The sequence below is a fragment of the Acanthaster planci genome, linkage group LG11 (genome assembly GCF_054643075.1).
Source record: "Acanthaster planci isolate LZ-2023a linkage group LG11, COTS_SCS, whole genome shotgun sequence".
Taxonomy (NCBI): Eukaryota; Metazoa; Echinodermata; class Asteroidea; order Valvatida; family Acanthasteridae; genus Acanthaster; species Acanthaster planci.
The window spans coordinates 15618341-15644121 of record NC_141787.1 but is presented as its reverse complement, the minus strand read 5'-3'; the positions used below and the strand labels follow the sequence as shown (position 1 = coordinate 15644121).

The 25781-nt window shown below is 40.8% G+C and overlaps 1 protein-coding gene across 3 annotated transcripts in view; it reads left to right on the top strand.

Moving 5' to 3' along the window:
• Positions 1-17684, top strand: part of LOC110976303 (protein FAM78B-like) — a 29676-nt gene extending 11992 nt beyond the window's left edge. For all 3 annotated transcript variants that reach the window (XM_022229455.2, XM_022229453.2, XM_022229454.2), the window contains one exon: positions 13976-17684. In XM_022229455.2, coding sequence (XP_022085147.1) covers positions 13976-14513 — 538 coding nt within the window. In that variant the 3' untranslated portion in view covers positions 14514-17684. The remainder of the gene's footprint in view (positions 1-13975) is intronic.
• The last annotated feature ends 8097 nt before the right edge of the window (positions 17685-25781 follow it).

The window sequence follows — 25781 nt, the reverse complement described above, 5'->3', positions numbered from 1 at the left end:
TAATAACACTCCGATTGCGCATGTGCACGCACGCGCCTTTCATCTTAGGTAAACCGGGCCCAGGAGAATTTCCAGCACGGAAAGTGGTTCATGCACGGTAGCTCTTTGCCAGCCATCATGGGAACAAACTAGGATAGGATGCCAGAGTATTAAAGTTTATGGCGTGATTGATTCACGAGCATTAATAAACTGATAGGTCCCAGAGCGCATGCGAGTCAACTGGCTATACTCCTGGAGTATGTAAGAACTCGAAACGAAGCTATGGGGGCGATTTAATGGCTTTACTCCGGGAATACATTAGAGAAAAGGAGACGAAACTATAACAATGACCTAGCACTTGTATCGATTACACTTTATGGAGTGGCATCCATACTGGACGGACCAGATGCCAGTAACAGAAGCGACATCATTATGGACAAAATGTACACAGAGCACTGATGAAATTTGATTTTAGATTAAAATGTATTCATAAACACAAACCTACCACTGATTCTGACAATAACAATCATGTCAATATCAAAATTGTATGCTGAATATTATTATTTCAGATGTCCTTTTCCCCACGCTTAGGCACGCTCAACATTCTTACTGCATTTTCGAGGCACATTTTTGGGCAGTTTGAGAAATGAGCTCTGCACTGAAGATGCGTAATTGCATACAGGCCAAATGGAGGACAAATCTATACACTTAAGACAGAAAATGGATTCCCGAGGGGGCAGAAGAGCGTTTTAGAAAACGACCCCGTGGAAAAGTCGAAATGGAAAACAGGAAACACTTGTACGCGAGCCAGAGGGGCAAGCGGGTACTTGTTTGAACAGAGCAGGGCAGTACGGGACCCGGGGCCCATGGGACCCCTTGATCTCATTCCGATACTCAGTTACAACACTCCCGGACAATTTAGCAATTTGCTCTTTTTTTGACGTCTGCCCACAGGCACGTGCCTTTAATGAATAAATTACGCAGACCGCGTGATTTATTACTGAACTGTGTATAAACAAGTGTCCCAACAACCTATGGAAATCACTGTTTTTTATGGGGGTTGGTAACGAAACGTAACTAAACAGAAATATGTCCCTTTACAGTCTTTAGAGGTCTGAGTTGGCGAAAAACGGACGCCAGGACAGAAATTCGATCCTTTTTCTTTGAACACTTAATCGGATACGTCTCTGTGAACTGAATCCAACATTGATTGGAAGTAACGAGATACCGATATCCTAAGAGGCACATGATGAAACGGAACCCGGAAATACGGACAAAACAAGTATCGTTTCTTGTATACTGACACCGAAAATGATATTACAGATAATGCAGCTTTCATATTCTACATGACAAAACCACAAAATAAGTGAATTAGAATTTTGATTCAAATTCTTTTCCCCAATATCGCAACGTGTATGCAAATGAAACGATATTACACAAGTGCAATGCGCAAATAATATTTTGCAGTAATCTAACTCCAAGACATGACAAACGGCTCTAAAAAGTGGCAGAAAGTTGGAGGCAGACTTTGGGAAATGTTGTTTATCTTACGTGATCAGCGCAGTTCGCGAAGTCGATTGGTTTTCGGGGCAGCGCGTTTGGCAGGTGTCGTGACGCGTCTTTACTCCCGTCGAGCAAACACCAATGTGGTGCGGGCATTACTCTGCCAAGCTGCTACCGTTTCTGTTCCTGAGCGGCCGTTTATTTGTTCAACGGTGAAACATCGCCAAGGTGCACTCGTACTGAAATTGGAAATGAAAATGTGCAGGCCGTTTGCTTGGATTTGATCTTCGACAAACACTTCAGGGCATTTATGGATTGGGAAAATGTAAGACTGTGGATGTAATGCGGGCTTTTAAGAAAATTAGGTTCTTAGAAACGGCAAAAGCTGACATAATGGAGAGTTTTGGGAGAAATATGCCATACTGGCCTCTTTTTCTGAAGTCTGCTGGGACTGATGGCATTCTACTAGCAAAAGCCCTGCAAAGGCTGACCAGATGTTTTTTAAGTATTGAGGCAATATACACATGTATCTAGACCCCTATTTATGGAGACATTTACCGTGTGATCATTTCTTATCCTTTTGCTGTTCACAAAGGAATCATATCCCCCTTGGGCAAAACTGCAAATATGCGACCAAGATGGATTTTTGTAGGATGCAATCTTTTGAGACTTGACGAAGAAAATGCAGGAAAGTCTGAAGTCTGGGCTTTTTGCCATAATGGAAAGACAATCTCCCATACGCGTCTCTTCCTGTACTCCTGAAGTACTGCTCGCCTCTTTGCCATTTCAGAGCGACGATGGACTTCACGTACAAGAGAGGCAAGAAAATTCTTGTATTTTCAAGGATTATGGAAAAATTCTGAAAGCCAAGGAACCACTTCAGTGGATGACTTAATTCCCTGTTTACTCACTACGGACCATTACACGATGCATAACGTGTGATTTGGAAAGCAATGTCTGCAAGGCTGAATTCAATGTAAAATGAAGGGGAACCCATTTTTAAAAGGCTTACACAACGTTCCTATCCAAAAATAAAATTCTCTAATTCTGCTCATGTGCCACTTAAAAACATGTTATCCACACGCACGGTGTTACATGTACATGTATGTACATGTAACAATAGCGATAGACTTAAAGCATGCGCAAGAAAAGTCATTCAACTGATCGATAAACATAGGAAAACATCACTGGCGACGGCTAGTCTCTTCTTCGTCGCCGCAAATTGTAATTTCCCTAATATCCAGAAATAACAGGAGACATTAATCGTCCATATCACTTTCATGGCCTCACCGTGATCTGGCTGGCAGGGTGTTTTGTGCCTGATGGCTGTATATCCAGCGTTTATTTTTTAACCCTCTTGGCCGCTAACAACACGTGATGCTTAGGCAGGCACCTGTCTCTACTTACCGTCACTCGCCAATCCTATTTACAGATATTTATATCAATCTGAGCATTGGTTAGATTTGCTACTAGTCCCCTGGGCAAACAGCGGCGCTCTCGAGAAGGGCAAGTGTGATTAGGTGGCCCCTGTGTGCTGTGTCTGTGATTATTGTCAGTCGTCTTACCGATGTTAAAACACTATGGCTACTAGTCCACTACACCATTCAAGTGCATGGCAACCGTTTTATAAAGTTTGAGTTGGAGACTTTGATTTATGCTTTTAACTTCGACTGTGTCAAGTTTAATGTTTATAGCCACTCAGCGTGCAATCGTAGAAACATAATTAGAATAATAGAAGAGGGTCTGTCCAAATTAACCGTCAGTAAAAGCGCAGCACTTATCCCTAATACGGGCCGTCTTATTACAGATGAGCAAAGCTCAGTCTTTTGGGGGCAAATCTCAATTAGTAAACAGGGAGTTACACATTCATGGCGTCAGTGTACATCATTGTGACCAATGGTCTGTGAAGGCTACAGGCTACATGCAGTGGTCTGTGGTCTATCTTACTGCGCCGGATTATGAAATACATGTATATTTGTGTCTTCTTATCCGCTGCATCAAGGAAAATATACATTATATTCAATATACATAAATTTATTAGTGACGTTCCAGAAGCTATTACCAGTTTCGTTTTGACCTGAAAATAGTTTGCAGACTTCTCTATTCTTAAAGCAGAATATTAAAAATTGTCAACAAATAGCGATGTTAATTAAAGGTAGACCATAGACCACCAATCTCTTTAGCCCTTCTGGTTCTGAAAGCGATGACAAAATATAAAGACAGAAACAATCCGTCCATCAACGCTCCCATAAAGGAATTTGGGACTTTCGAGTTCTTGCCAAGAGTGAATGTTGCCGCGGGATATCCGCGATGCTTGGGCAAGAAAGTGAAACATTGCAGGTTTGCGTAATTGTAGACATGGCTGACAAAATGTTGGTAGGCCTATGTGGTTTTGATGAATGCTGACAAAAGATGACTAGGATAGTGCAACTCCAGAGATTGAAAAATGAAAAAGTGGATAAAAAGAAAGACAGAAACTGAGAAGAGAAAAGCTGATGTCTAGTTCTCCAAAATTTGCCAATGAATCTTAGTACTTACCGAGAAAGCAAACAGTGCCTTTTAGATAACAATTTATGAACTTTTTTATTTAAATAAAGTCACAGTGGATTGCTAGCCTGAATTCCTCCAAAAGAAAAACAAAGAACGTGTCTAAAATTGAGGACAAATATGTTTATTTCGTGGTACAGCCTTTTAAAGGATGTCAATATGGAGAAAATTCACATTACGGTTCATCAAAATCAGGCAAACTGAAGAGACACACGCACAAGTACAATCGCTTAAAAGTCGAAGTATCAAAGTGCATGTATAGGGCTTCGTGCTATAGTTAAAGTATGGAGTATATTCTAGTGGAGAAAATACAGTTGATCAACTCAACCATACGGACACATTGATATGTCCACAAGAGGAACTGTATAATAGGCCTACTTGGGATCTTGTTAAACAATGTACGGTATAACTTATATACTATCTTTTGAATATTCCATTTCAAATTCTGAATTCATCCCTTCATTAAAGCCAATCTGTCAGCATTCCCTCTGGAGTTTGATTTCTTCAGCAATCTAATTTTTCCCTTGAACAATCTCTCTTTAACGGGTGGCTGCAATCAATTTGTTTTAATACACACCTTTGAAATATACTTTCGTGTCTCTCAGTTAACGTTATTTTTGACTTTGGTGTCACTAATTCAAAGGGTATTTTACTGCCTTTTTGTTTTTTGTTAATGGATTTCCATATTTATGAGAAAAACTGTGATGTCATCCCAGGAAGAAAGCCTCAATATTACATTAGATTGAACCCGGAAAGGTGCTGCATTTTTTTAGATTTTGCTGGAGTAAATTTTCTCTTCTTTGCTTATTTATTGTTGTGTATATGCTTAGCAATAAACAGGGAGAAACCCCCTTCTCAGAAAATGTTATCAATAAGTACACTCTGGGTTCACAATTTGAACAAAAACATATGCATTGAACTATGTCTTTCCTAGAACATCGCAGTAATAGTTGTCCAGGAAGCATGAATAATTTTAACAGTTTTGAAAACTGTACTTTTCAATGCATTCAACCAAACAGAAGTATAAAAAGCTCTCATGCATTGAAGAAGAGTAGAAAGTTGCAGCTTTAAGCTCCAGTTGTCCGCATTGCGTGTGTCGTGCTATACTCTGTCTGCTCTAGCCTAGAGTTATAAATCACCGACAAGTGATAATTACCAACTGTGACGAGATTTAGGGCCCCTCTTGAAGACGTCGTGTTGGATGTAAGTGGTCAGGATAACTTTCATATCAGCTTTTTGTTCTTATTTGGTAAGCAGAGGCACTGCTTTTTGTCTGTTGACTTTCTCGTGAGTGCGAGACGCTCACTGCGTTTACCGTCACCTATCAATCAACCGATTCTTGCACTTTGACAAAGGGTTTTGTTTGCCCTGTCTTGTGAATGATCCTGAGTTTTTACCCGTCGAATCAGCTTTTTTTTTCGTGTTTTTATGTATTTTTCTTCTTGATACTGGGTTGGCCACAAAAGGCTCAATCTTTTGAATAAAGCATCAGGAGGTGGTGTATTAATCCGACTTCTTCAATGAAGGCGAGAACAAGAAGACATTTCAAGAGAAATCGAGGAATAGCCTTTTTCCAAGAACACTCATTAGAACATGCATAGCAAGGCTTCCTCGCCAACGGGCACCCAAGGTACCAAAAGTCCCTTCCAAGACATCTTCAGGGCACTGCATTTGTCGGCAGGTATTTTTGTTACGAACCCACCGAAAATTTGCACTTGGTCCGTGAGCTTCTGGTTTGTTAATAAGCAATTAGTCTGCTAAGCAGTTTATTCTGTTTTGTTGCGTCACAACATTGATAATAATGTTGAATACGGGCAATTCACAATAGTGCGCCACCAAGAGTTTGCAGCGCGTTGGCCAATCATAACGCGTGAAATTTGTCGACCCTTTCCAAACGTGCATTTGGTCGACAAATTTCGCGCATTGTGATTGGCCAATGCGTTGCAAACTCTTGGTGGCGCACTATTGTGAAACGGCCGTTCTAAAGTTTGGTGCGTCTTGTAGACCAAGGGCGCATGCACGAGTATAGGCTCAGCTAGCTGCCTGTAACAAGGTTAAATTTTCCCATGATACAGGTGAGCTGACGTTTCGTTTGGCATTTTAATACCCACGGTATTACACACACACACACACAGAGTGCAGTTCACTGTCTCTTCATACTAATGAGCACAAGCTCGACCAAGTAGCCCAATAGAATGTAAAAATCGTGCTGCAACTTGCGATTTGGAATTTCAGTTTCAACTTTCGTGCGAAGACCCGAGTTGTTGTTTTTTTGGGGGGGAGGAGGCAACAGCCAAAGACTTAAACTGGGCTCTGGCAAACTCAGTTCAGTTTAACCCCAAATGCAGTGATGGTAATCTGGCATTTGGAGATGTGCTGGTTTTCAGCCAGTTTGTCGATGGGGCCAAACAAAATTGTGGCGGCAATTGATCTTTTTGGAAGCGACTTAAAAGTCCACAGATAGGTTTCAGATATTTTTGAATTTGTGAGATGTCTTCAGAACGGTTTTCGCAATTTTTAGAATTACTTGTGAGCACAAGCCTGTCATGTCGAATAGACAATGTCAATCATTTTTGCAGGAGTAACAAGCTGTTAGGAGCAGTACCTGTAAAGTTCAATCTGGTAGTTACTCCATGAATTCCTCGTGAATATGAGTGTGTTAATCTTGTCTGCTATCTTGTTGGTGCATGGCATGGCAGCTATCCACGTTTGTGTAATCATCCTTGGATCGGTCATTGGTATGACAGTTACATAATCAGGCAGTGTATAGATATAACGTGTGCAGCCCTTTACTTAGCGCCACACAGTAATACGATGATATGGTCTCGTTAACCTACATTGTGTCCGAAAGTTCTGACTGCGACTGAAAATAGTGTCTGCCTGTGGAACCCACAGGCTGTACAACCACTCTTCGTACACCTCTCAGCCCAAGCCAGTTGATTCAAATACAGCCTTGGACTGGCTGGACTTCCTGTCTGGCTGCCTTGATCACTCATTTTACAAGAGTCTGGTAAAACCTGATGACTGTTACTGATTCTGCGTTGCTAAGTGCATAGGAGTTAGGACTGTATCATGACTACGAAACAAGCATGCGTGCTGTACGTAGAATATACAGTATACTTCCATAAACGATTTACCAACACTAACCTTTTCTTTGATTTCACCCTCACAAGTTACCACAACTGCCACAATTTCATTCCATTACCAGGTTGAGACTTAGCATTGGGCTTGAGTTAGAGTTACAACAAGGCGTGCAGACGCCAGGTTGGAAATCGAAGTCGAATAGATTCCATTTCGGTTTTAGTTCAGCTCACTGTGATGTATTATTGTGTTGCATACGGAGCACGGTAAAAGTGCAGCGATATGATCAAGAGAAGTGGGGCATGTTGGTTTGAATAAGGCCAATCTTGTAATGCCTCTAACCTAATATTCCGGCCGTCTGCCACGCTTGTGTCAATACCTGATGGCTTAGCCTCGATTGGAAATCTTAATGCAAGATGTGAATTGCGGAGACATTCATGTAGCTAGGCCAGCACTTTGTACATATCCCCCCCCCAATACTCTTAGCTCTGTCAAGGGTGGTCTTCGGTGACAAGTCTTGAGCAATCAGGCCGGCAGTCAAAAGGAATGGTGACATTTTAGATAGGGGAAGGGGTGGGAAACAACTTGTGGGCGTTTGGTTTGATAAGAGTGACACACGACACTACTTCCATGAGATGTTCAGAGAAATGAATGAACAATTAATTGCAAGACTGAATAAAAATCATTGTACATGTGTGGAGTGAATTTGTATGCATATAGAGAAATATTCACGTTTTACACTGTATGCAGCAATGTTAATCTCGTTTTAAACACAGGGTAATGCTCAGGTCAGCGGTAAGTTCTCGTAGAATGGGACAAGTAGAGCCCTTCTCCATCTGGTCATTTTTCCTAGCCCACATTATGAATTCCAAATAACTTTTTTACTTCACAATGTAGTCAGATTTGTTTGTACTTACGCCGCATCAAGCAACCGGCTATTTTGTGTCACATGTCCTCATTTCTGGGATTAGAAGAAATTTAATTGTAACTGAATCTTCTGAAGGTGGGCCAGTGGCCTCAATCACAGTATATCCTTGATCTTTCACAAGGTACAATGTACAATATATGTACATGCATAATTTGGATACTGCTTGAAATATGTATCTTCTTCTTAATTTGGTTGTCTTAACAACACTAACGCCTGATTCTACCAAGTACTCAGTTGAGTATTTGTATATTTCCATCCATTGATTTGGGGCAGAGTTGCATCAAGTATCCCTTCTTAGTTCCCCTTCATGTTAGCTCCACCAGCCTGAACCAGTGTTCAGGTATTGCAGTAACTTTTTGAAAATTACATGAACAGTAAACTCCATTCTTATAACGGGCAAATGAATTGTCACCTTACCCATAGAGACCTATATTAAACTGGACCTTGAGAGACACACAAACACTAAATGGGAGGAAATTGCCCCTTCCTGTGGAAATGTGGGATACATCATAGCCACGGGTTAGTCATACTACAGGGTTAGAGTTCAGGTAGCTCAGTTTATGAAAGATTTTGTTTTACTGAGTGAAATTCAGACAATGAATTCAGTCAAGCATTTCTTGCTAGAGATACTATTGGGGCTCATTATGACTTCAAATGTTAAGTCAGGGAACTCACTGGCAGTGAAAACGTGGACTGGTTGTGAAAAGCGACGCTCTCCTTTAATAGGCATGGCGTTCACTTTCCTTGTCCGCACTGGGCCTTAGGTCACAGCCCACCCTTTGCTGCCAAATTTTAAAGTGGTGTGCTGTTTAGAAACGATGCCAATCGGGAAAGAGATTTACCTTGCATGGACGGTGTTTTTTTGTTATCTAACTAAAATAAAACAAACATTAGTCTATGAAGATATTCCTATTTGAACCTAAAACAAATGTTTGACTGCCCACTGGAGTTAAAACAGGATTATCAGCAGAGGGATATTTGCGTTCATTTGGGGAAAAAAAATTCACGTAGGTTAGCAGTCGTGGTTGAACTTTGTGACAGGGAGTACAGCTGATGTGTACAGTGTGAATTGCCATTGCTCCATTGACCATAGAAAGTACAATCAACTTCAGGATGTGTCAGAAACCTAATAACTGGGTAGTTGACAAGTGCAACATAGTTTAAATGAAGTAGGGCAAAAGTGCAAGTCTCTTGATGTGGGTAGAAGTGCCTGCGGGTAAACCAAATCAGTGGCATTTTGCAGGATTAACATCAACAAAGGAAATGTGATGAAAATGAACTGGTTACTGTTCACTTCATTTTAGTGAGCCTAATTTCAGGACCTTGCAGTCATATGAGGTACTCTGATATCAAATTTAGGTTGCTTTTACCGTGCTGTTTCCGTATCACCTGTTCATATTTTTGCATATCTGTTTTAACCTACAGGATAACCATCTGACAAAGCTTATTTTAATGTCACAAATTAATGCAGCGTGTCCTAATACAAGTGAACACGTTCTGGGAATCTCATCAGTGCACATACATTTTAATGTAGAAAAAACAAGATCAGATTTCACAGGGCAAAGTTCAAGCATATGTGGGCTGAATCGTAGAATGTATACTGTTCTTCCTTGTAAGCACTGAAATTGAAAAGGAAATGCAAAACTAAAAATTGTGGTGTATCATTTAATTTGCGCAGGATAGCCATTCCTCAGAACTGTGAAAATGCATGTTGGTTTGCACTTCGGCATCAAAACTGGGGTAGAATTTCTTTGGACAGAGAAAAAAGCTTGCGTACCTGATTTTGTGCGGTTGGAAACCTTTGGACATTTGCACATCGGGTTTTTTTTTTTCTCAGAGATTGGGTGAAAGTTTTGGGAAAAGCCTATTTTGTGGCAGCGACCTTGGTGAGAGAATCAGGGAAGTGTTGGGGGTTACTCTGGCCCAATTTAAAAAGCCATGACGCAACGTTGTTGCACTTGGAAACATTTGCACGCACCAGCATATATACTACAATCGTGAGCTCCAGCTTATGAAAATAAAATCTTGTTCTACAAAATTCACCCTTCCCCCAACAAGAAATAAGTTACTGATGCATTTGACGCTGTACACATGCTCACTCTGAAATTTTAATGTCGCCCATCTAGAAATCATTGTGGCCTAAATTTCCATTAAAAGCTGGTGTTATTATTCAGCCAGCTAGCCATCGGCTCATTTAATGGGGAAACGATACCGGCGGGAGGCTTTGTGGATTTCACCACCTCGTCATTTCCCCGTCGCACAATCTGCATTTGTTATCGTCGTTTTCAATCAGACACTCCCCCTTCCGATGCTCCATGAACACGACACGTTCCAAGGTGGCATGAGTAATTCATGAGATCCCATTTCAGAGGCGCTAAGTTGCCAGCTTTGATTAAAGCAGCGCGACTCGGGCTAGATGCTCATACTTTAAGATTTGCATTCAAGATGTCCCTGCTCTCTAGAGACGCAAAAACTTGGCAATGTCACTGAGTTAAGGTCCATCAATTCGTAACATATCACTTTTCCTTGTCTGAAAAATGATATTTCATTAACAGCAATGTTTTGCCCTTGAAAATAAGGTAAGCAGTACAACCAGCGTATTAGTTAAGCTGTGAGCGGAATATGTAATAATGCTATTCCAATTAGTTGCTAGCAGCAGTCATAAATATGCTTAGCAGTACTGGGGCACGGAGTCATCCAATTAGTGAAAACCTGCTGATCTAATTATGCTTTGAGCTGAATTTTTATGATGCCGAATGTTTCTATTAACTCGATGAACCCTTCCATTCTCGAGCCTGCTCCTGTTTCAATGGCCATGACAAAGTATAGAATGCATGTGTCTGTCACCGGTGACATCAGGGAAATGTAATATCTTTCCAGTGGAGACTCAGAGAAGAGTGCACAGTGTCTCGTCTCTGATTGGAAGAAGAGGCAGAATTGGAGTACAATCGTACAATTGAAATCGTATTTTGACAAGATGAGAGTGTGTGTATTTCCCTGTATCATATGGCATGAAGAAATACATTACAGAGGAAGAATTTGTCAGGATGGGCTTGAAGGGAACCAGACTTTTTCCCTTGGAAAAACCCACAGAATCAAATGGGGACCAAACCCAGTAGGCTATCCATGCTGGGCAGTTGGGATTCGAATGGGGGACACTACAAGTGATAGTCACCGTAGTATCGCATTCCTACACACATTCAAGTCCTTTCCCTCCCTAGCTCTACCACCTCATCTGCTACCTCTTCCCTCCTCCAATTCAGTGACCATGCTTGGAGAGATTATGATTCACTCTCCGGAGGGAATGGAAAACGGGATTGCACCTGATACTGATCAAGAATTATTGCCTGGAACCTAATCCCCTCCCCCTTCACTTTAGTCAGGGGGTCTGACTCACACTCTGTCAAACTACGTACCCGGGAAGTTGGTCTCATTATAAGTGCAGCTCATGGCTTGTCCGCATCACCTGTTACCAATGCTACAAGTAATCCTGAATGTGATGGCTGATTGGTCATTGTATTAAATTCTGAATTACGTTCATAAAGACCACAGTAATTAACGAACATGATCACAAAGTCCATTCTACCTACGTCATCGTTCAGGTCACTCGACTTCCTTTATGGCCATTTCTTAGCAAACGTACTGGGGACATGTCTGTTCTCTAGGAGCAACACTTCCCTGGTAGTCCTCATTCTTCAATTTATATCTGAATATGGTGCATGGCTACCAGTGAAGTGTTACTTCCAGGCAAACTGCTTATAATGAAAGCAGCAACTGCTTTAAAAATATGCACCAAAAATAGATCACATGTGGTTTATGCATTCTGAGTGCAGGTGATCCTTCACCAACAGAAAGGATGGCACCAGCATAACTACAAAGTAGACTGAATACTTCACAAGTGAGGCTTCACTGTGCTATGTTGCATATGCATGTACCTTGATTAACTCTGAGGCCATGTCTAAATCGACTGGCTGTGGTTGGGAGAAGCACGTTTCTATGGGAAGTGGCTTCAGCTGCTAGCTAGTGGCTTGCATAGGCACCCATGTTATATCCAGCCGTAGCCACAAAATCGGATGCAGCCTCTGGCCAGTTAAAAAATGGGTGTAACTCTACTGGTAGGCATGTGAAGGCCATTACTGTAATCCCCTCAATTTCTGAAATCAATTACAGGTAGTCCACTTTGAGTAGCTTCAACACAGTTGTATTAACCCCAACCGTCCTACATATCATTTGGCTCACAGAACTCAGTACAATAAAATACTATTAGTAGTCTGAGCCTGAAGGACCTAAGGCTACAAATTACCAATTATAGTGCCACAGCACTGTATGGTACATTGTCTTATCTATTGTATTTTATGGCTTCAGAGAACAATAAGGTCATGTCCTCTTACAAGCGACAGGGCTGATCACTACATTTTACTACTAAGTAGTAATTTTTAGTATTATGTAGGGTTGGGGATATAGGCACAGCAAAAAACCTCAAAAGGAAAAAAACCTACAAGAAAAAAATTGTGGCCCACCAGCTGGAAAAGAATAGACGAACAAGGCCTGCCAGAGTGAAGTGGTGCACAGAGAATAGATAACTATTGACAAAATGCATGTTAAATGTTTCAATTTTTTACGTCAGTATGAATGATGGTGCAATTGTAGACACATGTACCTGCTTTTCTACAGAGCTTTAATTAATTATATCTGTCATACACTACCTGCCATGCATGGAGAATCTTAGGTGAACTCACACATCAGAGTATTCCCCTCTACTAAATGATGTACGGCAGCACGTTTGTGCCTCTCATGAGCAGTGCGCTATTTGCGGAGTGTATTTATGTTAGCCCGGGGCTTTTTTTGGGGGGGGGTTCGCCCTCCGCTTCATGTTGACATGCATTTTCATCAGGCTCAAGGCGATAGCCATTGCCAGCTCTGTCTGATGTCTTGTTCCGCAGAGTGAGGGAGAGTACATGTATGCATGTAAGTCAGTTCATAGGGTGACCCAAATAAATGCGACTGAGGACTTTCTGTCCTCTATTTTCTTTGTTGTGATTGTTTCCTATGGGGGTGCAATATTCTAAAGTGCACCTCAGGCCATCCTAAATTTAGAACAGTTTGCCAGCTGATGCCCTGTCTGACAGCAAAGAGAACATTTTACGATTGGTGATGAAAAATTGAACAGGTCTGATTCATCATTTTGGTGATTACTTGGCACCAAGCTTTTTTGTATCAATGTCATTACTCATGAGTGGTGAACTTGTATTATTGCGCATGCAGATTTCTAATCAAAGGTGCCTCGCATGCACGCTTCAGTTCAAATTTATAACTGCCAGTGTTTACTCTGTGCACCTTACCGGTGAAATGATTTTTAATCATCCAGTTTATAACAATATTACTGCTCAATTTATTAGGTTTTTGAACGTGTGCGCGTTATAATGGCCTTCCAACAGGGGTTGAAATCAGTGGGAAATTGGATGAACCTTTTGTTTTCTCTGTAATTTCAATTTTGGTCATAATTAAATCATAGGTAAGGGGCTTTCTGAGGGACATAAATAACTGTTTTACTGAGTTCCTAAACTTCACACTGACAATGTGACAAGTAACAGTGTTTTACTTCTCTATCATTATGGAAGGACCAGAGCTACCTTAACTACAGATTTGTTTACAAAACTTTTCTATTCTTCTTGTTTCTGTAACTTACATATCTACAAGGCCTTCGGATTGTTCTTGCTCCTTCGCAGGCTCATATGTGTTGAGGTGTTTTAGGGGATAGAGTGTCAGAGTTTGAAGGGATTTAATGGTGCATGATGTGTACAATAGCTAAATAGTTGAGGTAGTCTTGCAATCGTGGGATTGTAAATTGAGTGCGAAGGAGGTGACCCAGGTGAGAACTGCTGGTGACATATTAAATCATCTTAAAGGATGTCTTGTGTTTGCTGCCCTCTTCAGGTCCAGCTGGGAGATTCCCTCCCTGAAGAGCAACCAACAGCGCTTTGTCAGCGACTCAGATGGCAAGCACTACCCTTGGTACGGCTGCACAACGGAAGTGGCCACCATCCCGGGTCCCACGTCGTGCTACAGCACCTTCCACCTGCGCATGAATGACAACTTCCACCCGTCCATCACCTGGGACATCCCCGTCCGCAACAGCCACCAGGTGCGGCTGACCAAGCTGGCCAGGGACCAGAGCTTCACCGTCTGGCTAGTGGCCATGAACAAGAGCACGGGGCAGAAGTTTGTCCTGCGGACGATCAAGTGGCGCATGCGCATCAACATTGCTGTGGACGAGACTCAGCCGCTGGGCCGACGGGCGCGCCTGCTGGATCCCATTATCCAGGAGCAGCCCCACATCCTGGAGCCCTGGCAGAACGAAGTGGCGCCCCCGGAGGCCCTGCGCGCACCCAACGCCAACAATGCACAGACCCTAATATGGCGGCCGACTAGTGGAGGCGAAGTTGTAATTGTTCCACCAGTCAGCCATCACTAACCTTTCCCTCCCTTCAGAAGAAAAAATTATGAAAAGGACAAAAAATAGTGAAAAGTGAAAAAAAAATAGAAATGAAATCAGCATCCAAGTGCCTTTACTCGACAAACAGTACTCCTTTTTGATTTGGAAAAGCGAGTTAACATCATCATGAACTGTGTCACCAAAATATATATCACAAAATCTCTCCACTGATTACATTTTAGCTTATTTTTGGGAGAGAATGTTTATTATCAGAGCAAGTGCAATTTGTGTGAGTTGGAAATGTAGCAGTTGTCAGTCAAGCAGCGAGAAACAAGTCTTCAAGTTTTACATAGGTTGATGATACAATATATGTTCTTTTGTCAGGGGCATTTTTACGTGTCACACCAATGCTGTGAGCTCTGTACACATTAATGCCCGAGAATCATTATTTTTCTTGGCCTTTTTGTGAACAAGTCAACAATGATATGCAAATGAATTTAATGATGTCATCACCAGATTTGTTCTGAGGAAAAGCATGACTGTAAGCACATACAATGAGCATTTCTTGGCCAACTGAAAACCAAACAAATAAATAATCGGGAATTTACTGAAGGAGTTGGCGAACACAGTTAGCCAGAACATAATATCAGCCAACTACAAAGTGTCTCTGAGTTTGTTTTTTTTTAAATCTTGATTAAAGTGCTTGTTGACAGGGTATTAAATGAATAACAGATTGTTGGAAAAGTTCTGTTTACAGCATGATACTTGACGTAATATTTTAAAGTACCACCAAATATAAAAACTAATATTTATAGCAATCTGTACCCTAAAACCGAAGTGTTTGTGGTTTGACATAAAGTTGAGGAACTGGATGTTGGGGGTCTGATGTCTATAGTTCACCTTGATGTGATTTTGAGAATATCACGTTCTGAACTTTTTTGTGCTGCCAAATTCAACTGCTTCAAAACGAAATATGATTCTTGGGAGGAAATCACAAATGCCAGGATGAGTTTCACCTCATCAGAAAGAAATATTTAGGTGTATTTCTGAGGGAGAAAGAAGACCACTGAACCTTGGGGTTAAATCATATCTGTTGGAGTAACAAATCCACAAGATGGCAAGGAAAATGAGGGGAGGTCCCTGGAATGCGATGTTACTCAAATCAGGTTAAGAGAGGGCAGCATAGTTGGTAATTCATAGCTCTGCAGTATGGGTTTTGCCTGTAACCATAGCAGGACTGCTGGGTATTGGTTACCAATAAAACCAGTCAAATTCTTTCATGTAATCAGATTTGCTGCCAATTTAAACACCGTCCCCGTTGTCAGTGATCGATGCAAAACAGAAGCTAAAATGTCATGTTTTGTTTGAAATATTTTGTTTCATTTGGAGATGTTTGTCTCACTTTACACTTCATCTGTAACTTTCCACTTTCTTTGAAGCAGGTCACATACATCTATTTGATCTATTCTGTTATTAATGGTTTCTTTGTGAAATATTTAGCCAAACATGCAGCAAGGCCTATATTTTTGGCAACTTCCTATCACAAGAAGCTGGAAAAAAATGAAGGATATTTTAATTCTGTGGGATGGGACCCCCTCCGGCAACCAAAAGATGCCAAAATGCTCTCTGTAATTCACAGGTATAGATTACCTTGAAAGTCACAAAAAGAAATGAACTCTGCTACACAAGGCAGCGGTCATGAAATGGGTAAACTAACCTGCCGTGCAAGGTGCTTGGAACACCAATAACATCCTTGCATATGGGGAGACTAGATTCTAATGTAAACGTGCTAATGAAGAAATACGGCTTCATATAATACAGATACTTTCTATATTGCTACTTGACAAGGAATGGCCACTTGTCGGTTACCAGGGAATTGTTGGTTTCAGTCGTTTACATGCCTTTATTATGAGAGTGAGTGATGAGACTGTGGTGAAATATGGAGGTGGTTTGTTGTGTTCTAAGAGCATCTTGTCAAGAATTCTGGATGCACGAGAAGTAAGTCTGATTCGAAGGCTTCAACAGACTGAAGCACGATGCAATGATTTTGATGTTTATTATAATGAAAAACTTGCTGCCCTTTGAGAGAAATTTTTGGGGTGACCCAAATTTTGGAATTGATAATCTGCTTTTGTTTGATACTGCCTCACAAAAGTGAAACTTTGATCAGTGGACCTATTAAATGATTAGCTGTCACATGACGTGGCAAGATTACTGTCTTAAAAAAACTGATGATTTTGTTGCTCAATAAAAGAAAAATCGTCAATATCATTCTATAGACAGGGGGCAAATCGCATGAGTCCGATGCCTACATTGGGCAGAATACCAGCTGACATGTTTGCCCGAATATCATTATCAATCCAGATCAACCTGAGATGTAAATATTTGTCTTTATTAAGAAACGTCGCGAAATATCATGATCATACCCCCAGGGATTTATCGAAAAACGAATTGTCTATTTTTCCTTTTCAAGTATTATGCAAGGAAACAGTGTATACAACACAGCATTTATATGTTCATTTTACGTTTTGTACATTGAAAGGGTTTCAGTTTTTGTATATTTTTGTACATTGGGAAGGGTAGGACATAGAACAGAATATAAATGCCTGGTTGTTGAGCTTTTATTTTATCCTTTTATTTGTAGCGCTCCGTAGACAAATATCCCTATCTTCTGAACTGGATTCTTCATTTTCCGTTGTGGTTGGTAGTTTCAACCCTAAATTGCCAAACTCTATTAACTTTAAAAAAGTCAATAATGATGCAACACTGTCAAGAAATTTTAGTAGAATCAGTGGAAGACAAGAGTATATCTGATTGGTTTTTTGTCTTTAAACTATCAATATCACGCAACACACCGTACATTGTTCTTGCTGTGCAATAATCCTGAATGGTTTTCTTCCAGCTTCAACTTCTCATTTTTCCCCTTGGAAAAAAAGTGATTCCCCCCTCCCTTAATAGGCAATAAATTGTCATGGTTGTGTGACTGCACAAGAAAGTCTGATTACAAATAGAAAAGTTTATTTTCTAGGAAATATTTTGTAGTGAAGGACACTGACGTAATTTGTACAGAGTAAATCATGCATAATTTAATATAGTGGTTAAAAGATTAGATGGTTACAAAAAGAAATAACTGAACACCGACTACTTTCAAATGAATTATTTAAAATGTCTGATGAGAATCAAATAAAAAGGCAAATATTCACCGACGAATGTTGGAAATATTTTCAGTTTGTCTTCATTGAGTTCAAATCGCTGTATTAAGTGATGGTGCTATAATTTGTTAAACATTAAACTGACCAATTGATTGGCTGAGGTACTGATTAATTGACTGATTGAACTGATTAACATTGACTGACCAACTGGCTGATTAAATTGATTGGCACTAATTGACTGAGGGACTGGTTAATCGGCTGTCTTGCAGGTGGACTGATGAAGTGTATTCTTTTATGATTGTCAGATTGGACAATCTTGCAAGAGCAATCGGTGCTATGAATGCCTTTTTTCCTGGCTGAAGCCCAAAAAAATCTTAAAATACCTTGGAGGGTCATCCTGAAAAGAAGACGATGCAATTGGGAAATTGGAGAAGAGGATCCTGGTCTGACAGACCACTTTCAAAAATGATCCCCTGCAAACGAAATCTCATTCCCCAGTCTCCTAGGCCCTCCAGTTTGTGCCACTGACCTTTTCTGAGGGACGACAGAAGACAAACTCGGCAATAACTGCATGTTCCCAACAACCTCTGGGTAGATTGCATTTCTGCCGTTCATTAACTAGGAGGGGGGGTATTTTTTCTAATAGAGGGATGTTTTGTCCATTGGGTTGGAGTGCCTTTTTAAGCCATCTACATTCCGGGATATTGCTGGCCAAATGGGCCCGGGAGGTTTTTAAGACTGCCATGGAGAGGGCCGGGCTATTTGGGGCCGAGGGTAACAGGCCCCAGCCTGATGAAATCTGGAGATGTACCGGTTGGACAAACAAATACAGGCTATCGTGCCACAGCGTAACCGCGGGCTGTCTAGGGAATGCTCTGCCTGATATGCAACATCTCAATATTTCTTCTGATCACCTTGTTGCCGCGGAAACCACCCTGTCATCATCATTATCACAAACACGGTCTGGTTGTGGCCAAATGCATCATTCATCCTCAACACAGGATTCATAAGAAAACAATCTCCCATCAAAAACTGGAATGACAACGGCAGACACCAGCTCATTCACAGTCCATTCCATCCTGACATGTAAAGACAGTCACGCGTTTGTGATTCAATCACATTCAAGAAAACAAAATTGTCAAAATCCCCTTTTAATTCCTCAAACTTCAATGTTTAAGTGAGGGGCGTGCTTAATGCTGAATCCAGTGATGGACTGAGGAAAATCTGAAATTCTCCAAGAGACATTTGCCTCTCTGGGAAAAGCTTAAGGCCCATTAACAAAAGTTCCTGAAGTTTCAATTCATCACACACAGGATGTAATTAAGAGCAAGATGCACCGATGTTTATTCTCAGGCATGCATCAGACTCAAATGATATCAAGTTAGCAACAGGCCTTTTAAAAAACTTATCTTGTACCCCATCTCTGCTTGAATGAGATGATTACAATGTCGCAGACAGTCTGGCGACATTCAGCTCCATCTAATTTGAAGCGCTCTTGATTGTTTTTAATTCTTCCTGCCAAGGCATGAGAATGAAGCCCTAAGCAAAATGATTCTTCATTGCCTGAGCTTCATACGCAAGTGATCAAGATGGGATGCAAGCAACGAGATGGAGCAAGTTTCACGCTGTCAAGACGGAACAAACATTCCAACGTCGCTTAGGCTATCACACTCAAGTGCTCCATCACAACTGTAACAACACGCCCACTCATTTCACCGATACCTGTACGAGTCTACACTTAGGATGAGGGAACCAGAATGGGCATAAAGACAGAATCTTGACGATGAAGGCATTCAAACCACAACCCAAATCAGGTGGTATTCCATAAAATGTTTTCCATGTTCAAAAAACTTCAGAAAATGCTGCAGTTAATTTATGAACAAGGTTGGATGTGATCTACCACCCCTATTCACAAAATCAACTGATGATTAATAGGACAACAAGAATACCATGTACGAAGAAAAAATTGTCATATTTTGGGACACACCGAAATTTCAGTTGAACGTACTGAAATCAGTGCCATGCCAACTTGGGTTCCCAGGATCTGATATCTTCACTTTCCCCCTTTTCCCTCCAAGGTCCTCCAAGCAGTCGAGTCCCGTGCCTCAACAACCCTCGACATTATGTCCGTTTTCACTAGGGTGCCCAACTGACTGATACATCATAACAGGAGTCCAGATTGCTCTGTTTCATTTCAACAAAAACAAAGCCCTGAAAAATTGGGCCTTAACAGGCTCACAAATGTAATTTCGCAGAGGCAACCGCTGCTTCACAGAAACCAACTGGTCTTCTTGACTCAGTAGGAGTCAAAGTTTCCCTGTCTTATTGTAAGGAACAATTCCAATAGGGCTGTGCTGAATATCCAAATATCCGAATATTTGATCGATTATCAAATATTTGAATAATATTTTCTGAATTTGAATATTCGAATGCAAAATTCATGAAAAGGAATGGGGAATTTCCTTTGTTTTAAATGAGAAAAATTGCACTAAGGAGGAGGTCTGTTGACTCAAATGAAAAATGATTCAAAATGTAAATTATTTATTACACAATTTAAAAGGAATAGAAATTTTCAACAGGGCAAGAAGTATTGTTCATCTCTTAATCTTGCTACATTATGGCTGGAGATACTCCCAGACGTGAGAAGCTATTGTAGTGATCATAATGTACAATTTTGTGCATTAGTACAAATAGTACAACATGGTTTGTTCCTCAACAATCTGCCGGTCGGTACAACCAAAAAAATATTCGGACATTCAATTGAATTGAAAGTCCAATATTTGACTAGTGAATTATTCGAATTGACTCAGCCCTAAATTCCAATGTCAGGCTTCCAACACTTCCCTACTTGGATTTTGAATGAAGTAGTCATACCTACATGTAATAACTTCCAACTTTTATTACATGAGCCAGCGTGTGAAGTATCCGCCTTATCATGGAGGGTTGCGTTCATGTTTGCAATATGTTAATCATTATCTAGCTGCATATATTGAAAAACAAAAGGAAAGAAAATGGTTACGTTGTTGATAGATCCATTTCTGTTGGTGGCAATCTTTGCCTCCATGATACATGCAGAAGTGTCGGTTATGAGAGGTGTGTGTTGACAACCAATTTTGGCAGTTGCATTTGTCCAAATGAAAGTGAAGATCTATCCTGTAGAGAGAAGACACTTTGTTTCACTCATACTGTTCAACTACTGCTTAGGAATTATGAAGAAGCCTGGTTTGTTGAATCAAACACCCAAACATGGATATAATTTGTTACATTTAAAACATTTCTAGAGAACAATCTAATGAAAAATCAGCATGTTTAAGCGGCGAGCTTTTAGCAATTTCTTTTGAGTGCAAATAACTTGTTGCCCTGAATTCAATTTTATTCCACAGATTACGCTGTTGTTGAAGCAATTCTACTTGTAGAGCAAACCTTCCCAGCAAAGGATTTTCAAGGCAATTATGGTGCTGCCATTACAGAAGCATGTGACTATAATGAGCTCAGGTTTGTTTATAAAGCCAGCACCTTCCCCATTATTAGTATGCCGTGAACAAAAGATGCATCGTTGAAAAGTTCTCATAATACATGTATTCCCATGTGGCTTCAGGAGAGCTGAATGTGAGCTAACGAGAGTTTCGTGGAGGGGGGGTACAGGAGGGAGGCAAAATTCATAATCCTACACGCAAACAAGGTCCTAGTGGCAGGCCACACAAGCTGATTATTTTTGGAGTAAGGATTTATTTGATTAGATGAGAGAGAGTGAATTTATCACATGCTTTCCGCCCTTCCTGACAGGGATGTGGCTTTGGGATTATTGTTATTGTAGCCTCCTGAATCGCATTCTTGGTAGAAAGGAAATTAACCTTATCAATCCTAGTGACAAGGAAGTACGGACTTCGGCAATTCTCAACATCTCATTTGTTCCAGCTGTATTCAACTAATTCAGAAGGCAGTATTCGGGTCATTTTTGTTGACAAAATATTAATTACTGTGAATTTTTCATGCAGTTGATGACACTTTTTTGGATTCAAGATCCTGGACAGTTCGGTACTTCAAGGGTACGATTGCCGCTCAAGGCTACAGAGAGCTTGGGAATATTGCAGATGCTTTGCAAAGATAACAAAGGTCCCATTAAGTGTTACGCCCGGCCTTGTTTAAGCAGTGTCTTATCAGTTCATGCAAGATACTCCTTGTAATTATTATGCACAAAAATAATGACTTCTCTATATTAACCTATGGGACTTACAGACAAAATTTGTACTCATGACAAGCCTCCAAAACTCCGTAACTGTGTAAACTCGGCTCTCGAGTAGATTGTTAAAGGTACTGTGTCAAAAACAAGAGATTTTTGTAACAATGCTGTCATGAAGGGACTCCCTAAAGAAACATATCTCTTAAGAGATTTCTTTCAGAGATTTCTACACCAAAGTTGGGCCAAGGGCAGCACTAAAAACATGTCCTGTCTCTACCAAAACCAGAAAATAAAAACCCAAGCAGTGACACAAACACCACAATTCAAAGGCTTCCCTTAAGATTTCAGCGCTCCACTCCTTGAATTATGAAAGTGAACACACTCCTTTAATCTAGGGAGGAAATGATGCCTTGGTCATTAGGGGAGTTTGTCAGAGAATTAATGACAAGAAAGGAACAGGAGAAGTGCACAGCTCGGTAATGATGATGATGATGGTAATGCTGTGTGTGTTTGGAACAGTGGAAAATCTGAGGCTTAAAAGGTTGAAAGTCCAACTGATGATATATGAGTGAAGATCCTCCATTTTTTTTCCTATTTATGAGTGGCTGGACTGAGTATTTCAAAGATGTATTTTGCTCAGTGGATGAATATTTCACGAGAGTTGCGTGCGAGTGGGTATCTTACACAGTACAGTTATTTTGCCGTTCCTGTGTTAAGATTTCATGAAAGCACAAAACAAATCAGATGCTGCATCCACCAGGGAGTTTGAAAATTCAAATCCAGAAACTATTTGGTGCATTTAAAACACAAATGATTGATGTTCACGATAACGAAAACTGTTTGTAATGTGTGAACAGAGCCAAACGTTTTTGAGTGGTGAAACATTAACGGCCGCTGGACTTCTAACGTTGAAAACAATTTCTCACCCTCTCCGTGGGTGTGGGCTTCGTACAGTGCAAGCCAGATAACTGCCGATGTTGACAAGTGAAATGTCCACAAAATGACATCTTTGTAGAGTTGTTTCTGTTCTTCAGCCTGGGGCATTCCTCTGTAGTACAACTAAGGTCCTGTGTACAGCTCATCAATCAATTACACTGACACTTATTTACATGGTACCCGTTGAAGGATCATAGAGACGTGGAACCTTGTCTTGATTTAACTAGTGTCCATGGGCACTCAAAATCGCCGTACCAAATTCTTGTCCCAGCGTTGGGTTTAACAGTGACTTTACTGGGCTTTTATTTTCACAGGTAACAAGTTGTGCATTCTCTCCCCAATTATAAACCCTTGGCAATATAACATGGCAGCTTGGCTAGAAAAGATATCCACCACTTCTGCAGTATTTCACGTCAAGGAAGGACTCTACCTATCCTGAGACTGAGATCTAAGCTAGTTGGCGTTTTAAGACAAGTCAACCTTTTCAAATGAAATATATGCTTCATTTTTTGACCATAGAGTAAGGAGACAGGCCATAAGCTCTGTCACCCTACGGGCTTTAATAACAATCACTACAACTGAATTCACTAACTGAAAAATTTGAGACTGCAACTTGCTCTTGGTAGGTTGGTCTCATACGTGACTTCTGTGACTTGCAGCTACGTGTAAAGCTCTGAAACAACATTGGTGACTCAGACTCTCAAATGGATGTCTGAGACCTGTCACAACTGACCTTCGTTATTTATGACTCATCATTCAAATACTTGCACTGAGATTTAACGTTTGGAACTTGTAACTTAAGACTAGTGCATCTCATAAACTCAACGCCAACTTCATGAACAGAAGTCATAAATGAATGAAATCGTCTGTGAATTGTTACTGCGATCTACCCTTGGTGGGTCAACTCAGTTCCGACCTCTGTGACTCAGAACTGACCTCTGTTCCTAGGTCAGAATCAAAGGTGACTTTCACTTGAGACATGTTAAGCCCTTAAGAGATGCTTCAGAGATTGGACTACACTTCAATCTTTTGCGCGACTCATGACATCCTCACCATTTGACCTGCATGACTCGCAGAACTAGTTCAGGCAACCCGGGGAAAAAAAGAACAGACCTACTTGGCCTAAGAGTACAGATCAAGAAACTCCGAGAGGAATAAAAAAGGCCGGTGGTCATGACAACAGTCATGACTTGACAGGGCTATGAGGCACTGACGATGATACAAATTCTCTGGAATCCTACACAGATTAAACAACTGACCTCCAGTACCCATTTTTTATTTTTTTTTTTACCTCAATATGCCCCTCGAGGAGGCTACAAGTAACGTAGCTACTCAAGGCACTGCTGGTTTCACGTCCTACTGTACGTGAAGTTCATACTTATGGCTGATGATTCTTGGAGTGCACTGAAATCAATCATGTGAGCAGTATACGTGCCCTGAATTTACACATACAATTCCTCCTTGGGGCTTGTGTCACCCAAATGTCAGCGTAAACATGAGAATGAGAACTGCTGGCGAGGAACGGCTTAGGGTTATTGCAGGTCACAGAAGTATTTTTTTTTCTGTTTGAAATGAGGAATGCCAGCAGAGAGTGGGGACACGAAAATGAGTTATGCCACAACGCCGTCTTGAGGCAGCTGTAATTTGTTAACCTCATCAAATGAAAGCCTAGTGATGTAGTCATAAGGCATCCGGCGATCAATTCAGCTCCATTTCCTCAACACAGTGACTCGCGCGTGATGAAATGTGATTGTGAAACACTACACTGGGAGGGGGGACGTTGGTGAACTTTAAAGATGACACTGCCTAAATGTACAATTCTTGGACTCACAGAGACTAGAATGCTGTTTGTTGTATTTTGGAAATCGTCCAAAATGTCCCATAGAGAGGCTAACATGGTAAAGGGTCTAGCCTACTGTAGTGCAAGGACTTTGTTCTCACGACAAAATTAAGTTTAACCTTTGCTCTTGAGGAGTGCAGTAACAATCTGCACCACTCTTCACACATCCATGAGCTGTAGACAACTTGCCATTATAACAGCATGACAGCAACGGCATGTTTACATTTTCAAATTTTGACCATTTTTCCTTAACCTATATTTCCCTTTTTTCCCCATGAACATTGACAGTCAACTGGAAGGTTTTCTGTCTCACTGAACTGCAAGACCAGTCCACCACGAACAGGAATCGACTCCTATCCAAATATCCAACTACAAACAACAGGAAATGCTCTTTAACACTGTCCAAGCAATAACAGGAAGATGACATTTATCCTTCTATGCTACACTTCTATGCTACATTTTCCTTGACACAAAACAACGTTGTGGAGCTCCTATGACACAAAATGCCAGATTGGCCGCAATCAAAAATTCATCAAAGGCAGAGGTAGTTTGACACATTTCCTCCAACGCCTACACTAAACAGCTTACACAATAAATTAGTACAGGCAAATACACGAATGCAGAAAATACCAAAACTGAAAACTGTTAATGACACTTAATAACTAGAGACTAAGAGAAACCATCTTGTCTCCCTACACTGACACAGTTTCCAAAAGTCTGGCAACCGATCACAAGAACATGAACAGCAAGTGGCAAAGGACAATGAAGGTGAAGTTACAATGAATCAAAAGGAAGTTCCTCATTTCCTTTGTTCATGGATACACAAGCAATCTTCTGTGAACTGATTTCATTGAGAAACAAGACAAGTGGCCAGACAATGAAGTGAGCTGTGCCAAAATGCCCCCCCCCGCAAAGCCATCACAAGTGTCCTGTGTTTGTTCCATTTGATTTCCTGCGGAGTAATTTGCAATTTTACTTCTATCACTGATCCAATTTTTTCTTTGAAAATCTCCATCCTCTTGCAATCTGCCCTCCCATGACACCACGGGTATGTGGCACAATAAGACCTTATCTTTTTATCCAAAAATTGCTAAGTCATGTGAGCTCATTATGCAGCTTATCAATAGTTTCTAAACACCTGCAGGACTCATTCAATTAAATATCCCCTGCATAATTGAACCAAATAACAGTGACAG